This window comes from Peromyscus leucopus, chromosome 2 (genome assembly GCF_004664715.2).
Source record: "Peromyscus leucopus breed LL Stock chromosome 2, UCI_PerLeu_2.1, whole genome shotgun sequence".
Lineage (NCBI taxonomy): Eukaryota > Metazoa > Chordata > Mammalia > Rodentia > Cricetidae > Peromyscus > Peromyscus leucopus.
Genome location: NC_051064.1, coordinates 99,136,657 through 99,149,593, shown reverse-complemented (window position 1 = coordinate 99,149,593; position 12,937 = coordinate 99,136,657). Strand labels below are relative to the sequence as shown.

At 39.8% G+C, this 12,937-nt stretch overlaps 1 protein-coding gene across 1 annotated transcript in view; it reads left to right on the top strand.

Annotated features, from left to right (window-relative positions):
- The window catches only part of LOC114681971 (cytochrome P450 2J6-like), a 35,805-nt gene extending 23,869 nt beyond the window's left edge, over window positions 1–11,936 (top strand). Inside the window, 3 exon segments of the mRNA XM_028855719.2 lie at window positions 3,268–3,455; window positions 5,370–5,508; window positions 11,461–11,936. Coding sequence (XP_028711552.2) covers window positions 3,268–3,455; window positions 5,370–5,508; window positions 11,461–11,639 — 506 coding nt within the window. The 3' untranslated portion in view covers window positions 11,640–11,936.
- The last annotated feature ends 1,001 nt before the right edge of the window (window positions 11,937–12,937 follow it).

Here is a 12,937-nt window from a genome sequence, read left to right as displayed (position 1 = left end):
TTTCCTCGGTAGCTCTCTCTGAAACTCCAAAGAAAGAATCTTTATGCCCTCCTTCACTCTTGCATCTCCCATACCTCCAAATCATGAGGATGGCACTGACAAGTTCAGCTGCCAGTTTGTGATGGCCCCTTAGTCCTTTGGATCACATCTAAAGTAGCTTTTGTTTTGTAGAGGCAGGAGAATTGCTTCCTTAGACCTTCTCTTTCCACAAGTTGGAAGCTTAACTAGGTGGGGTCTTAATATCAGGGAATCCTTTCTATTTTTTCAGTGAAGAGCCGTAGGCCTCTCCTTAATAAAGTAAATTCTTTAACAATGACAGGATCTTGTCTACTATGGGCTTTGGGGAAAACATTAAGCTTCTTAGTGCTCTTTTTCTTTCCAAAGTATATATTTTTAATTTCATTCCGAACAACTTGCTGTTTTTAGTCACAGAATTAAGAATAACCTGTAATAGCAGTGTCACAGAGTCAGTGTTATGCTTTCTTTAAAATTTCTATGCAAAAACATTATCCCACTGTTTGTTGTTGTTGTTGTTTTTTTAATTTAGTCCCAGGAAAGATCTTGGACAAGGGCAAAAGGACAACCAGTGGCCTACAACTGAGTTGGTAATAAGATCTTACTTCCATCTGAAAACTCATGATCGAGGCCGACAATACTGCCTTTCAGGCTGCTACTAGAATGGCCCATTAAGCTCTGTTTAGAGCAGTGAATCACCCTAACCCAGTATTTCAATATTTTCCATATTTCTCAAAAATAAGTAAAATATAATGAAGCCTAACATGCTCAGGTTCTTCCCAGCAGCAACCCCATTTCTTTGTACCAATTTCTGTATTAGTTACTATACTATAAATAGATCAAATTCCATGACAAAAAGAAACTTATGGAAAATAAGAGTTTCTTTGCTTTATGGTTCCAAGAAGAGACTCCATAAATTTGGAGGAGGCATGTCAGCAGATAAACAGAGCAATCACATGTCAACTACACACAGGAAGCAGAAAGAAAGCTGGAAATGAGGCAAGGCTGCTAACTTTCAAATTGGACCCTAGTGACATATTTCTTCTAGTAAGGCTGCACCTCCTAAAGCTTCCATAACCTCAACAGGCATTGCCAACAACCTGCATCAAGTGTTCAGATAAATGAGCCTACAGGAAATATTTTTATTAAAGATTCTATACAACATGAACCTTGGGTTGCAATTGAAAATGCATGTCTAGCTGAGTATTTAAGTTTTAAAAACTTTGAATGCTATTGAGGTTCAGATTTGACTTCTGTAGCAGAGGCTCCAGAATATCACCAGACTTACATGACAGATATTGCACTCACATTCATTTTGTAATATTCCAGAAGTCAAGAGATAGGACCAAACAGAGAATTCATGGACCGTGAGTAGATAAAGCATGGCATACATGAACTACAGAGGTAATTCAGTCATGAGGAAAGAAAGTTTTGATAACCACTGTAGCATAGATGAGCTTTCTGGACACAGTGCTAAGTTAAGTAACTGATTACAAAATTGTGAAAACTTTCCTATCCAATTCAAATGAGTTATCTAGAACAGTATATTTCCTAAACACAAAAAGTTGAATGGAGGATGGTAACCTGAGTGTATTTGATAAACATTAAGTTTCAGTTTCAGAAGAAAATCTCTTGGCAGTTACATACACGATAATATGAATATACTTAGTAATTATTGGTCTGTACATTTAAACATTGTGCTGTGAATATCTGTGGTTGGTGGAACACACATTTAACCATAATACTTGAGAGTCTAAGGCAGGACTAATACAAGTTTGAGGTTATTTTATACAAGGGAAAACCCTACCTCAAAATCAAAGCATGGCTAATGTGATAATTTTTTGTTCTATGTATATTCCTGTTTAAGCATTTATGGACTGTAGTGCACTGATAGACATTTATTTCTCTCGCAGAAGAAACATCTAAACTAGACCCTGTAATGCTTTTATTATTCCAAATCCTTTCAACTTCTTGCTGAGTTAAACTCAGAATGAGGATTAAACTCAGACTGAGGATCAACACTCTCTAAGGTGGCTCCCATGAGGACTGCCTTGGTATCCACAGGAAAGGGAGAGGGAAAGGAAGCAGAGAGCCATCTTTACAGAGCTTGTCCCAGGATAAAGCTTCATATCTATTTGCATTTTTTACAGACAGAACTTAGTCACATGATCACATTTATTCCAAAAGGAATCTAGGAAATTAAGTTTTTAGCTGGACAACAGTACAATCTCTATTAGTATAGAAAGTGGAAATTATAGCTGTTTAAATTATTTCTTATGGTATATAAATTCATGTAATTATCAAAACATTCTTAAACAATGGCCTATTTACTCTTAGTAGTCAGATGAGGAAACTAAGCCTTGAAAAATGTGAGCAGCTTTAGCAACAACCATGTTCCTAAGAGTTTGTAATGTACCTTCCCCTCTGATACATTTCCTTAAGAAGTCAATCTACAGACACTAGTGAGTGAAAGTTTGTATCCTCCCTAGAAATTCATTTCTTGAAATTTAATTACAAGTAGAATGGTGTTAGGAGGTGTTTACCTTTGTGAAGCGCTATAGTGCCTTTAAAAGAGATAGGGACAGGCCAGTTGGATTAATCAGCTGCAATTAAAAAGCTACTTCCTGCAATCCTGAATACCTGAGTTCGATCCCGGGCTACTAGAGGGCACAGGAAGACAATTGACATCTACAAGTTGTCCTCTGGACTCCACTATTGCACTCCGAACACGTGCAAATACACACAAATAGAAAAATAGAATAGTTTTTAAATTTTATTTTTAAAAACAGGAAACAAAGAGATTCCTCTCTCCTTATGACACTAGGACACTAGCAGAGCTTTGCCAACTATGAGACAGAAAGTTCATCTTTACAAAAGAAATCTCTTGATTGTAGATTTTTGAGACTCTCAGACTCTGAAAACCAAACTTTTATTTTTTTATAGACCACTAGGTGAAAGGAACTAATTTACAAAAGCATGAATAGGCCCTGTTATGAGCTTAGCCATGCTGATACCAGCTATTCAGTTTAGGGAAAGTCGAAAGCGATGGTTACATCGTAAGCACAGGAAAGTCAGAGTAAACAGTTTTCTAAAGCAGTCCTTTGAGTAGTTGAGGAACATGGTATTTCTTTGTAAACAAAACATGGGTTGAAATGTAAGGGGATAACATCATGGAGACAACTGTCTTCAAAAGAAAGCACCAAACTTTAAAACTAACAGAGCCCACCACCCCGTCCCCCTGTTTTCTTCCAGAAAAAGTGCAGGCTGAGATAGACAGAGTGATTGGCCATGAGAAGCAGCCAAGCACAGCTGACCGAGAGTCCATGCCCTACACCAATGCTGTCATCCACGAGGTGCAGAGGATGGGCAACATCATCCCCTTGAATGTTCCCAGGGAAGTAACAGCAGATAGCACACTTGCTGGATTCCACCTGCCAAAGGTAACTTTGCACTCTCAGAGTCCATCCTTGGCATCATCTGAGGAATCTAAACATAAAAAGTAACATGTATTTCTGTCCCCAAGAAATCATTTAAACTGGGAGGAAGATATTGTTCAAAAAAATTGCTTTCCTGCAATGTGTCTAAGTGATGTTTATGTGTATAGAGGGGAGTATAAAAAGGAAGAATCCTTGGTGAAATCTGCTTTGATTTCAGCAAATAAAGTAAAAGTTGGCTTTATTAGCTGAAGGATATCCTAGCATTTTCCGATGTTAATGTGGTCTCACAGGAGTCAGTAATTCTTTGTCGTATCTGTGCTCATAGGTGATTTCCAGGTCTTGCTTACTATCCATAGTTGAGATTTTTCTATCCCATGAAGAAAACCAGTCCAAAGTGAGACATTAATTATAAGAAAGGGAGAGATAAAAGGGGGGGTTTGTCAAGCAACCCTGTGCTGAGGATGCTTATGATGTCAAAATGTCTTAATTCCCTTTTCATAACAATTCATCCCCACTTTATGCATTAGAAAGTTGTAGTGATATACTGTGTACTCTAATAAACTTGCCTGGAGATCTGAGGACAGAGCCAGCCACTAGATTAGACATAGAGCCCAGACAGTGGTGGTACACACCTTTAATCACAGTACTGGGAAGCACACATGGCTTTAATCACAGGAAGTGACATGGCTGGGCAGAGAAAGGTTTATAAGGCATGAGGAAACAAGAACTAAAGCAGTTCAGTTGAGACCCTTTCCAGGTGAGGTTAGCTGTGGCTTTCTCTGCTTTTCTGATCTTTCAGCTTTCACTTCAATATCTGCCTCTGGGTTTTTATTAAAAGACCATCTAAGATTCGAACAACAGAAAGTAGAGATTCTGGAAATTAAGTTTACCTAAGATCTCTCCACTACAACATACAGCCCCAGAAGAGTTGGGATCCAGACCTATTCTGGCTCTTGTACTGACTGTTGGGGACTTGCTACATTAGACGTTGAAAAATCTTACACTTTTCTTCACTGATCCCTCTTATATTCCCTCTGATCACAGACAAAATGCACAACCCAGCTTAAGATCTCCTCAGGATTTCTGCGGAGAGCTTTCCTGACCACATTACTCTCCTGTTCAAGGCACGATTCTTTCTGTTCACTAAAGCAAAGTCAGACATTTCTTGGCAGTGACAAAATAAATGCCCCAGGTTCAGCATGGCAGCAAGGAGGTGGTTTAGCAGATTGGTCCTCATGATTATGGCCAGGAAAAGAAAGAAAGCCTGCAGAAGGCTAACTTCCCACCCCATTTATTCCATCCAATTCTTCAACGTGAGGGATGGTGCCACATAGAAAAAGTTGACTGCCATTAATTAATGATCTCTAGAAATGTCCTCATGGCTGCTCTCAGTGGTGTTCTTTTCTAATCTCTTAGACAATTATCAATGACCAGAATCCAGAATCAAGATTAACTGCCAGAGGTAGCCTCTGTGGCTCTGTAATACTTAGTCATAGATACTCAGAATGTATTGTTATCCAGGAAAGTCTTCAGAGCTGGGACCAGAAGACTCTACCCTAAAAACACAGATACAACCATTCATTTAAACCCAGACGCAGGCTTTGTCATCACATGTTGTAGTAGGAAGAACCTGGGTTGATGGTTATTCACCCCCATGTCCATTTATCTTCCCATAAATGGTCAGGTGTGGTTTCCCTGGGCACATGCTGCCCTCTTCCCAAAGACCTGCATTATGTGATAAAGTACAGACTAACAGCACTGTAATATCCTAAGGACACAATTCATCATTGATATGGACTAAGGACAGGATTTTTTGAAGAGCTAAGAGTGTGAGAAATAATGGGAGCTTGGGAACCTCTATCCCTTGTATGAGTCTGTTCCATACATCAAGCCTTGACTCTTTGCTGTCTTCTTTAGGGAACTATGGTCCTGACCAATTTGACTGCTCTGCACAGGGACCCCAAAGAGTGGGCCACTCCAGACATCTTCAACCCAGAACACTTTTTGGAGAATGGTCTGTTTAAGAAGAGAGAATCCTTTCTGCCATTCTCAATGGGTGAGTTATGTGGAAACAAGTCAGATTTCTGTCTCATCCTTTCCCATCTTCTCCCTAGAGACCCCTACTCTAATTTAAATATCTCCACAAGACCCATCCAGTGTAGCTGTAAAGTGCTATTGTTTGCAGCCCTGTGTTCTCAGGATACAGCCTTGCTTCAGATCACTTCTGTCTCACAAATTTGTTCTTGCCTCTGATTATAATTTTGGTTTCCTTTGTCCTGTTTTCCACTAGAGACCCAAACCCTGCCTCCTTCACAAGGAAATCTGAATACATGCCATCTTTTCAAAGTTTTTTAGTGTCCAAATTATTTTTAAGTGATAGACTCTCAAAGGTTAGTATATCAGATTTGTAATGAGATGAGAAGGAGTCATGGGAAGGTGGCTACCTTCTCATTGCAATGGGAATATCAAACAAAATTTGGAACTGTCATTTACAAAGCTGGATTGGGTTCTATCCTATAGAAGAACTCCTTGAACAAGTAAGTCTTTTGTCTTTTATTATTTTAAACATGCTTTAAAATTCTAGTTAGATACATCTATGTAGTTCAAACTGATGGTCAGGGAAAGATGTAGTGATGAAGCTCTCTTGTGTTTTCTACCCAGTCGATTATAACTGAATACTTGTAGTCTTAAAATTGTTGAACTAGCAACAAAATGCCCGAGTTATTACAGTTATTTCCTTCTATGAACTGCACGTGTATTTTCAAATAATTCTGCAGTTCCTTAGTTCCATAAATACGTACTGAGCATATATTCCTTGTCCAACACACACCTGAGAGCAGGAAAGTAGTGGGAAAGAAGACGAAGCAGAGCTGCCTCTTGTAGCACGTGTCCCACTGCAGCCTTTAAAGCTGGAATCAGTGAGCACTGCAGAGATAATGATACAAACCTAGACAAATGTGCTGCAGCTAGAGCTCGGGAGATTTTCTCACACTAAAACTTGTGTTTTCTAACACTGTCTGCAGAAGGTGACTAAATGATACCCAGAAGCCACAATGTGGAATTCTGGGCTTCACTGATGGTGTCTGGCTGGACCTGGTTCTGTTCTCTTTACCTTACCCTGTGCTTCTGGGTCAAATTTGTTGACCTTTCACAATTCACTTTAATAGAGATGCTCACAAAATAAAGGACATCTCTCCTGTCTTCCTGTTCACAAAAAAAAAAAAAAAAAATTAAAAAGAACTGAATTACAGCTCAAAGTCTCAGCTACATGTTTCATATATTCTATTTATTCTTAGTTACTGAATCAGATCCTGAGAGTCTGGAAATATGACTCTTTTGTAAGTGCTTTATGTGTTGTTTCCTAGGACTGCAGTGAAAGGAATGTAGGTAGATCCCCATGGCTTCCACAGGAAGTTGATCTTCTAGGCCAAGTGAAGGGTGCATATATGCATCTTCACATTGCTAAATCTTTGACCCTTGGGGGTTTCATGTATTATCCAGTTTAAAATGTTCTCCTATACATACCAGTTGTAAAATAAAAACAGTAGCACACAGAGTCTCACTGATACTTTGCTACTGAGAATCATTTTATTCTCTCTTAATTAGAGGTTTGTTAGCAGACAAATTATCTCAGACAATCATCAAGGTAATGTAGTTGTTGGTAATCCAATAGGAAAGGGACCTTAGTATCTGTTTAGTCAGATAAGCAAACTCCAGTTAAGAGGAGAGATTTTTCTTATGTAAAACGGTGAGCACAAGGAACTGGCAGAGCCGAGCAGGCTTAAGTTTTCAGTCCTATTTCAGTTCTTTCTCTATTGCATGTGCATGGCAACTGACCGCCCCATTTATAGACCCTTCCACTTTAGGATTCCCTGAGTCCATGGCCTATGTATTAGTTAGAATCCTGCTGTATATAAAAGTATCCAAAACTATATTATTTTCAAAGAGCATATTATCCTCAGAGGTTTCCAGGTCAGATCAATGGCTTAGCTACTCTTGGTTAACCTGACAAACATATTATCCTGGGCTTCCATGTAGTGTGGCTTAAGATCCCAAGAAACAAAGCAGGAGCTCATGGGCCTGGTAAGATCCAGGCTGGGACTGTCACCCCATGACTTCTGGTGACCTATAAAATCTATAAGACTAGCCCCAGTTATAGGGGAGGGAAAATCTTACAGTCTTTGGAATAGATGTAAAATTCCAGTAAAAATAAAAAGAAACCAAGGCAAGAAGGCAGTCAGATGTTCTGCTTTCAGCATTTCTTTCTGGTAGAGGTACATGAAATTCAGTTACCTGGAGATGCCCAGTGAGGACCAGAAGAGGCAAACCTGAAAAAAAAAAAAAAAACAAAAAAAAACCCTGGGTTGACAAAGCAGCAGTCTGCATTTTCTACCACAGCCCTGTCTTTGGCATATAGCTGCTTTTCTTCATCATTTCTAGAACTTTCTAAAGACAACATTCCTGTAACTGTTATATTAGGCAGTTTCTCTTCTCTTGGAAAAGATAACCAGCTATACAATTATTATTTCTATGTTATCACAGAAGATAGAAAACTAATTTATAATTTGACACTTTCTGCTGATTTATGTCTGCCCATGTTAAGGTCAACAAATTAATAGATAGCTTCCTATTCATTAGTATAATTAATATAATTATATAGATGTAAATTATATTAATGTAGTATTAAATAAGAGTATTTTTTAATTTAGAAATGGTGTCATAGAACATAAGGGCAGGATTAATGAAGATCATTGGCTATAGCCTAGGTCAACCCTCTTATTTCACTCAATAGGTCATTTTTCTGGTTTTTGGTGGAAGGGAAAGGGTCCAAGCAGCCTTTAGCCCAGACTGTGTCTGTCAGCTTTCCCTCACTGAAACATTATCTGAGATGAACAATTTCTCAGGAGGAAGCTTGGTTTGGCTCATGGTTTCAGAGGTCTCAGTCTGTGGTCATGTGACCTGTGCCTGAGGTGACACAGAGCATTTGTTGAATGTGTGTGGTGAAGAACATGGCTACCTCATAGGGACCAGGAATCAAGGAAAGGATATCTCCAGATTACAGATATCCCATCAGAAGCACAGCTCAAATGACCTACCTTAGGTACACACCTACTTAATATTCCACCACTTCCCAATAGTGCCACAGTTGGCAACCAAGTCTATAGGTAAAATCATTGTCAACAATGAGCAGAAAGTAAACTACATATATTCAGGTTTCATGACCTAGCTGAACACTGTCACAACATTCAAGTTTCCCAGCTAAGTGACTGCTATCTCCAAGGAAGGACTAGATATGAGCACAGGCAGTGCATCTTTGAAGAGATGTACTCTTCGGTGATACTATGAGAGACAAGTTAGTAAATCCTACCTACAGATTATGTACTCCCCTGGATGGAGGGTGGTGACCATAAAGGAGTAGGTTTTCCCTTCCCAAATTATTATTCCAATAATTCCAATCTTCCTCAGTCATTGAAATTCCCTATCTTAGTTTGCTGTTTGTTACTGTGATAAAAACCATGAGCAAAAGTAACTTGAAGAGGAAATAATTCATTTAGCTTGTACTTCCTGATCACATTCCATCACTGACAAAACCAAGGTAGGTCCTCAAGGCAGGAACCTGGAGACAGAAACTGAAGCACAAGCATGGACAGGTTAGTTTTATTGGCTTTTCCCCACGGATAACTCAGCCTGCTGTCTTATACCACCTAGGACCATGTGCTCAAGAGTGGAACTTTCTATAGTGAACTGGGCCCTTAGTAGAGATAAATAAGGAATGAGAGAGGGTGGAAAATGGAAAAATGGGAGAAGTGAAGTGGATAACTACTGGCTTTCCAGTTCAAAGACCTGAAAGCCTTGAGATAAGACAAACTTACGATGCAGCCTGTGCCTGTGTAACCAAAAGTCTCTGCAGAGGTGGAGAGAGCTGGAATGTGATGGTCATGAGCAGACACAACAATACAGTCACAGGGGTTCAGGAAGAGTCAGGCCTGCCAAGTAGCTAGTGCCAGCCTTCTGGATGTTATCCGCCATGCTCAGAACAGGTCTCTCTTCTCACTTCAATGTCCCACATGCTAGGCATCTCTGAAATGACCTCATAGACAGACCTTGATGTTCTGGGCATCTCTCAGTGAAGATGGTCACTGACTTGGTTACTGTTCTATTGTCGTGAAGACACAGGCCGACTCTAATAAAAGAAAGCACTTAATTGGAGGCTTGCTTATACTTTCAAAGGATTAGTCCATGATCATGATTGCGCAAAGCAGACAGGCATGGCACTGGAGCAGCATCTGAGAGCTTTACATGCTGATGCACAGGCAGAGAAGCACAGAGACAAAGAGACAGAGAGACAGAGACAGAGAGAGTGATGGGGCTGGTATGGTTTTTGAAACCTCAAAGCCCACTTCCAGTGATACACCTCCTCCAAAAAGTCCACACCTCCAAATTCTTCTCAAGAGAGTTTCACTCCCTGGTGACTAAGCATTCAAATATATGAGGTTATAGGGGACATTCTTAATCCAGGTTATAGAGGACACACTAGTCAAGTTTACCTATCACTCAGGCCAAGGTTTAAATCACATGCTCCATGTTGAACAACTAATTCACACCTGCCCACCCATGCTCAGAGAGAGGGAAGAGGCTGTTTCATATAACTGCCAAAGGAGGAAAGCTTAGCTTTATGACAAGGAGTGGTTTAGTCACAGTCACATAGGAGGTTGCAGACAGGTCAGGTTAATAACCCTGAGTCCTAATGTTGCATGTCATGGTATGTGGATCATTACAGCAGAATCTCAGGAGTTCAATGGGTTGTTAGCCATGCTATTTATGGCAGGCAACAGGAGGAGCATGTGGAGAATATACATGAATGAAACATGATGGCAAAAAACCACAGATGTTACATAAGATACTGTTACATAAGATACTGGCATCATCATCATCAACATCATAACACATTTATATTTTCTGTGAACCTTTTTGGGTCTGCTTTTATTTTATTAATAATAGTTCTGTCTAAATACTAGTCTAAGCATCTTTGTTATAGTCTTTATAGATTTCTTTTTCCTGACTTTTTCTTAAACTTTTTTTCATTCTAAAAGAATTTTTTTGGAAGAAAAAAAGCACTTAGTGGTGGGGGAGACAGCTCACTTGCTTGCCTTGGAAGTGCTTGCCTTGGAAGCAAAGAAAATAATTTGATCTCCAGAAATCACAGAAAAATTTGGAGCATGGTACCATGTGCTTATAATCCTAGCACTTGAAATGAAGGGTCTCTTGGGACTTATTGCCAGACCTACAGGGTACATAGGACCCTCTATAAATATGGGGGTGGGGATGGCACTTGAGGATCAACACCCATGGCTGTCCTCTGACATCCACACACAATGAGCACACATATGAACAAACACATCCACACAAACATGGGCTTAAAGATGAATTAGGTACTGTGTGGTGTCTTGCAGTGCTGTTAGGATATTTGAGAAGGATGTTCACTGAGGAAGAGAACAGTGGAATGCTAGGGTTGTCCTGCATCATCAGAGATCAACCATGTGAACTCAGATATTCAATAGAAAGACTGACATGTAGATTGTAGATAGGCTGGATATAGACACAAGTATATATGTTGATACATGATACACACACATACAACATGTGCATGTGTATATGGCATGAGGTGATGTAGAGCAGTGGCTCCCAGAGTTGTGAGAATGCCTCCTGCCCAGGTCTTAACTTCTACATATTATTCAATGCAAGGGCCAGGATACCTGGGAAAATAGCAGTTTCCTGGACTGGCAAAGTAAAAACACATATCTAAGGTATATTGTTATGCCAAAGGTCAGGATCTACCACCTTGAATGGGACTTTAATGGCCAAATCAGGAAGATGTTAGACATAATCAGCTGGACACAAAGTGCAGGATCAGCTCAGCATTTACAGCATAAAGTTGGGGACACCAGTCCCTTGATGAACCAAAGTCAGCTGAGAAAGTGACTCATCTTTGGCTTTTGTCCTACAGGAAAGAGATCTTGCCTGGGAGAACAATTGGCCAGAACTGAGCTGTTCATTTTCTTCACTGTTCTCATGCAAAAGTTTACTTTCAAGCCCCCAGTCAATGAGAAACTGAGCCTGAAGTTCAGAATGGGCCTGACCCTTTCCCCAGTCAGCTACCGCCTCTGTGCTGTCCCCAGACTGTGATGCTGGAAAAGGAAAGAGAAAAGAAAAGAAAAGAAAAGAGAATGGCTTGCACTTTAAACCCACTGATGTGTACACAGACAGGAGGACACGGGATGAAGGCAACTGAGGAAAGATGGGAGGAATTGGAGAGAGGAAATTAAATCAGATTCCTAGACTGCTGAACTCCCAAGTTGACACTGCTTATAGGATTTAGGAGTTCATGAAAGTTGCTAAAGTAATAATGACTATTTCCATTTTTGAATTATATGTAAAATGACATGATGTATTAAAATGCTATTTAAGTCATAACTCAAATCACAAGGGTGTGCCTTCAAGTCTCTTCCTTTCTCCTGTTGTACACATGGATTTACTCCTGGACTTTTGAAAGGGTTCATTTGGAAATGGTACCAAAAGAACATAAAAGTTAGAACTGGGCTTCTGGGAGCAGTTACAGAAATAAGACTTGAAGTCTCTCTTGTTTGGAAGGTCTGTAGCTGCCTTATCTTGCTCTGCCTCTGAGTGGTCCTCCTGGAAGTCAGGTAGAAAGGGATGATTCTCTCATCTCACACAGATGAAGAAAACACCATTGAAACAGTTTCTGTGATTTATATATTATAGCTGGATCTTACACTCCGATTCAGGGCCAGAGAGCATGTAGTTACCAATAAGCAAACCATAGAAGCAAGTTTGGGGAGATAATAGGAAATATTTTCTGTCTTCAGATACATGAGTCAATCTGGGGACCTTGGGGTTGTTGGGAGTTCTCTATCTGTTGGTTTTTGATGCTGTTGATCTGGGTGCAAAAACCATGGCTCTCATCTTAAAGGGAATAAGAAATAGTTTATTCTGGATCCATTTTGAGGGACCATGGCCTAGGAACACAGGTTTAGGTTATCACAAAGTCCATGTTCCATCAAAGAAGCAGTTGCATCAAGTTTTATGCTTTTACAAAACAAAAATGTCATGTATCAAGACACATCTAAAATACTCTAGAGGTGCATCAGAGAAGTGATTACAACAAGATGGGAGAGGTTTCTCTATAGGCCTTATATGTGTCCTGATGACATTCTCCCCTTTTAATTTGGTGGAAGACAGAGGATCTGAAAAGTCCATAAATTCCAAATATTTTTATCTATTCATCTCAGGATGTGAAGTCCCACACAAAATTTAGCAAGGAATGGCTGGATGTTCCTGAGGGTTAAAGCTGGTCCAAGATAAGGTAATTAGCCTTAGACCTGTAACATTCCCACCTCTCTCAAAAATACTGAACTTCTAACCAATCAGTCTTTGCAGATACAGCTTATTTTTAGGAGTTTTTA